The 5,740-nt window shown below is 31.9% G+C and overlaps 1 protein-coding gene across 1 annotated transcript; it reads left to right on the top strand.

Moving 5' to 3' along the window:
* The first annotated feature begins 2,662 nt into the window (after positions 1-2,662).
* Positions 2,663-5,335, top strand: LOC140830482 (G-type lectin S-receptor-like serine/threonine-protein kinase LECRK3). The gene has a single exon (XM_073193823.1). It carries the CDS (start codon positions 2,828-2,830, stop codon positions 5,195-5,197), a length of 2,370 nt encoding a protein of 789 aa, XP_073049924.1. The 5' UTR covers positions 2,663-2,827; the 3' UTR covers positions 5,198-5,335.
* The last annotated feature ends 405 nt before the right edge of the window (positions 5,336-5,740 follow it).

The following is a 5,740-nucleotide window of genomic DNA, read 5'->3' as shown; positions in this document are numbered from 1 at the left end:
TCAGTTTATGACAATTATCAACTGTAACTCATAAGAAAAATTCTTTTAGTCGTGATAGATTTTCACTAATGAGTAAAAGTATGTATAACCTATATATCCTTCAACAACATAATCAATGAATGATGTTGTAATTTCTTCAAACATCGTGATATTTGTAATATCAATTTTATATATTTAATATCAATATTATTAACATATAGCTTGTAAGGTTAATAAATTAAAAATGATTATATATAGCTATTAGGTTAATATATCTACTCAAATTACTATATTAGAACTGTTTTCTCGTTTAATTTGACGCAATTCAGAAAAGTCATCTCGTTAGTTGTCTTTTTAGAAGCTTTGGAACAATGTTTGCGTTCATCATATCATAGGGATAATATAGTTTCAATCTCATTTGTTGTGTCTAGAACATAATATTATATTATTTATTGAAACAAAACAAATGTTCTTCTATCGAGTTTACATTTTGTTTATAATATTTTATATCTTGTGGAACGACATACAAAATTAATTATTATATTTTAAAAGACAAACTTGTGTGAGACGGTCTCACATGTCGTATTTGTGAGACATATATTTTATTTGGGTCATCCATGAAAAAGTATTACTTTTTATGCTAAGAGTATTACTTTTTATTATGAATATGGGTAGGGTGGACCTGTTGCACAGATTAAGATCCGTGAGACGGTCTCACATGAGACCTATTCCTTTTAAAAATTTTAAGAAGAGATATGAATAACAAAATTAAGATGCAAATGAGATAATAGATATCATTCAAATATATATAAATATTTGTTTTATCAAATATCTCATATAATAATACAACTTTTACATTTTATGAGCATTTTATGATAGTCAAAATTAATTTGATGAAAGGTTGTAGAATTATATTTGTATTTCACTATGTGGCTAAGTGAATGTATTTGGCGTGGAGTTTTCAATACTACCATTTTATATCTTATGAATTAGCTGATTAGTCACTTTGACTAAAAAAAAAGAAGGCAAAAACAACCTCTTAGCCACCTCGGAATATACGAGATGATATTGGATGAAATAAAGTGCAATTGGCTCAATGCCTCAATTTACTAATAATTTACAATATTGATCTATTATGTCCACAAAACTTTAGAATTATTCTCATACCATTATAAATATAATGAGAATTGTGTACACTTTGTTTTACATGTGTTTTTTTTTCTGGATGAAAAATTTTTCTTTTTGAAAAAGATATTATTTTCTTAGAAATATTGACATTTTATATGACATTCATACAACATAATCAACACAAATGACATATAACAATAAAACATGTTAACTCTAGGGTAAAAAACTCATCTCATTGTAAGAACACTAAATGATCAAATGAATCATATTATTTAATAATATTTATTTAGCAGCATATATAAAAAATTGACCAAATGACTTAAAAACAATGTTTGAAATCAGTTACATACAAACATTTTTCTCAATCACATATCTCAATTGACGCATAAAGAGTCTGAAAATATCTCTATTCTAAATAGGAGAAATAATTTTTAAATGAACTTAATATTTATTAATAATTTATTTTTATTCAATCCGTCTCATATTCCTTCGTCTTGCCATTATTATCTATCATTAACATGGTAGAGATTTTCATAGCAATGTATAAATTTAAAAAATTAAAATTAAATTAAAAATAATAATTATTTTGATTGAGTTAAATACATTACTAATGATAATTTTAAATTAATATAAAAAATGACTTAAATAACATCATTAATATGACGAATATTGTAAAAAATTGGTAAAATAGTAAGCTTACAATTGAATGTCATATATTTAATAGATATTATTAATAGATAATATATTATTTAAAGATATTTTTTTAGCATCATATCGAAATTGAATAAATACTTAAATATTTGTATTGAAATAACTTACATACAAACTTACATATAATCTTAATTTTATTAATAATTTAATTTTATTTAACATCACTCATCTAAATTCGTCTTCCCATTATTACCTTAATATTCGGAATATTAACAAATTTTTAATTTATAACATTATTATTATTATTATAGTAATTTTCTATTTTCTATGAATTTGATGTCAATGAATTATTAAAGTTTATTATAGTAATTTTTTATGAATTGATGTCAATGTATAATTAAAGTAATTAAATTTAAATTTAAAAGTAAAACTAACGTAGAAAATAATTTGAAAAACCTCATGAATATGACAATTTATAAAACAAATAAAATGGTAAAATAATAAGTTTATAAATGAAAATCATATATTTATTTATAAAAGTAAAATAGATGTAATATTATTAATTTTTTAAAATATGTAAATTAAATTAAATTTAAAAGTAAAATCAAGGAAATAATTATATTGATTGAATTAAGTAGACTATTTTTTTAAATATGTAAATTAAATTAAATTTAAAAGTAAAATCAATTTAATAATTATATTGATTGAATTAAATAGACTATTAATGATCATATTAAATTAACATAGAAAATTACTTAAAGAGGCTCATAAACATAACAAATTGTAAATAAATTAAAAGGTAAAGTAGTAAGCTCACAATTCAAACTCATGTATTTATAATAGTATTAGATATTAGATTAGATTAGATATTAGATTAGATTATAAGCAATGTTTTGCAGTTTTGGTCGTCGTTCTTCTTCGTTTATTTACAAAATGATTGAGACAACTTACCTATTAAACGGACAGCGACTACCTTCACAAAACTTGACTGCAAGATTATCTTTTCTTCTCCCTCGTACTGATTCCCTCAAAGGCATCCGCAGTTTTCTGCAACACAAATTTATGTTTCATGCTGATTCTTTTGGTTTCGGTTCCAATATTTTCCATTGCGCAGCCGTATAGCAACTTTTCTTTGGGCTCATCTCTCGTTGCAAAAGAAGAGAATTCATATTGGTTTTCTCCATCCGGGGATTTCGCTTTTGGTTTCCGACAGATTACGCCTGGTGGAGGCTACTTGCTTGCCATCTGGTTCGACAAAATACCCGAAAAAACTATAATTTGGTCTGCGAATCGAGATAATCCAGCTGCACAAGGGTCTAAGATTCAGATTTTTGCAGATGGGAGATTTGAACTTGATGATCCAAGGGGCCAGCCAATTTGGAATGCTGGTCCGGCGAGCTCCGGTGTGGCATATGGCGCCATGCTGGACACCGGTAACTTCGTACTGGTAAACAATGCATCCGCTTTCCTGTGGCAAAGTTTTGATCATCCAACCGATACGATTTTACCGGCCCAGATATTTGATCAAGGGCGTAATTTGGTTTCCAGCTTCTCGGAGACGAATTACTCGAGTGGGAGATTCAGATTTTCTTTACAACTTGATGGGAATCTTGTGTTGTACACCAGGAACTTCCCTATGGATAACAGTATTGATGCATACTGGGCAACACAAACTGTTGGCAGTGGATCCCAAGTCATCTTTAACCAATCTGGCTACATCTTCCTCACAGCAAAGAACGGAACAATACTTGATTTACTGTCATCAAATGGCGCTTCAACCGGACAGTATTACCAGAGAGCGATATTGGGTTACGACGGGGTTCTCAGGCATTATGTATATCCCAAGTCTGGTAATTCAACAGGTGGAAGGCAAGCGGCTTGGTCCGTTTTGGACTTCTTTCCTCCTAACATTTGTACAACGATTCCGCAATCTTCGGGATCGGGTGTTTGTGGTTACAACAGCATATGCTCCCTCGGAATTGATCAGAAGCCCAGTTGTGTTTGCCCGACTGGTTACTCTCCGGCTGATCCAAACGACAGAATGAGCGGATGCAAACCTGATTTCATCGCACAGGTTTGTGATCAAGAATCACAAGAAACATCGCATTTCACCTTTGTCGACATGCCTAACACTGATTTCCCGGATATTGATTACGATATTTTTCGAACTGTCGGAGAAGATTGGTGTCGAAGGGCTTGTTTAGATGATTGTTTTTGCTCTGTTGCAGTATTTCGTGGCGGTTCTTGTTGGAAGAAGAGGTACCCTCTTTCGAATGGAAGAGTTGACCCAAGCCTTGGGGTAAAAGCATTGATAAAAGTGAGGATAAATAATGCGACATTAGGCCCTTCAGGGAGTAATCCGAATAAGAGCAGCAGATCCACTCTAATTATCACGGGATCTGCTCTTTTGGGAAGTTCAGTGTTTCTGAACATACTACTATTCGCTGCTTTCTTCTTGTTCGGTTTTTATTTGAAAGGACGAAAATCAAAGATGCTTCAACCAGCTGATACAGCCCTTGCTGGGGTAGTTAACATAAGAAGCTTTAGTTTCAAAGAGCTACAAGAAGCAACAAATGGATTCAAGGAAGAACTGGGTAGTGGGGCTTGCTCAACTGTTTACAAAGGATCCCTGAAGAACGAAAATGACCGTTTAATCGCGGTGAAAAAGTTGAATAAGATAGCCAAAGAAGTTGAGCAAGAATTTAAAGCTGAAGTGAACTCGATCAGCAGAACAAACCACAAGAATCTGGTCCATTTACTAGGATACTGCGATGAAGGTCAAAACAGGCTTCTTGTTTATGAATACATGAGCAATGGCTCGATAGCAAGCTTTTTATTCAAAGAATCAAGGCCAAATTGGTACAGAAGAATGCAGTTTGCATTTGCAACCGCAAGGGGGCTATGCTATTTGCATGAAGATTGCAGCACTCAAATCATACACTGTGACATCAAGCCTCAAAACGTGCTTTTAGACGAATCCCTCGTAGCAAAGATCTCTGATTTCGGGCTAGCAAAACTCTTAAGGCCTGATCAAACACGAACAACCACCGGGATCCGAGGAACTAGAGGGTACGTAGCTCCTGAATGGTTCAGAAACTTGCCTATCACAGTCAAGGTTGATGTTTACAGCTTCGGCATATTGTTACTGGAGCTCATCTGCTGCAGAAGGAACGTCGAAACATATCATACGAATGATAACGAGGCGATTCTCGCCGATTGGGCTTACGACTGTTATAAAGAAGGTACACTGAGCTTGCTAGTGGCTGACGATGAGGAAGCCCTGGACGATATAAAACGGGTCGAAAAATTCGTGATGGCTGCCATTTGGTGCATTCAAGAAGATCCATCGTTGAGGCCAAACATGAAGAGAGTATTGCATATGCTTGAAGGATCTGTCGAAGTGCCTCTACCTCCAGATCCTCAATCCTTCATGAATTAGTTTCAACCATATGTTTAATAATTCTGGGAGTTTGAATAAAGTAAGGCGATGCAGTATAATATATCTTAAAGTTGCTTTTTTCTACTTCTAAATGCTTAAATTTGTAGAAATGAATTTGTCTGTATTGCTTCTTGAAGTCATTTGGCATGCATGGTCGTTGTATTCTTATTTTCATCCAAGAATTTAAACAAGGACAACTGAATTATCTCAACTCTATTTCAAAGTAAACAATTGAATACAAAAATCTAAGCATGATCATTTTAACATCTTTTGGTAAATTACATAATAATCATATTACTTTTAATTGAAAAAAACTAAGAAATCAAACTGAAATACCAGAACAAGAAAAAACTTCCCCACAGTTTGATATAATTTCTCTGTTTGGTTTTTAAAAAAATATCCAATCTAAACTATTGAATTAGATTTATTCAATCAAATAATTTTACTGAACCCAACTTTTACACCATCTTTTTTTGTTTCTTTCCCATTACAACCAAAGGTTCCCTATGAGTCTCCCACATGTTGAATTTCTAAGACCCCTTT

This window comes from Primulina eburnea, chromosome 4, assembly GCF_022965805.1.
Source record: "Primulina eburnea isolate SZY01 chromosome 4, ASM2296580v1, whole genome shotgun sequence".
Taxonomy (NCBI): Eukaryota; Viridiplantae; Streptophyta; class Magnoliopsida; order Lamiales; family Gesneriaceae; genus Primulina; species Primulina eburnea.
Note: the sequence above shows the minus strand (reverse complement) of the source record. Positions and strands in the feature narration are given on the sequence as shown.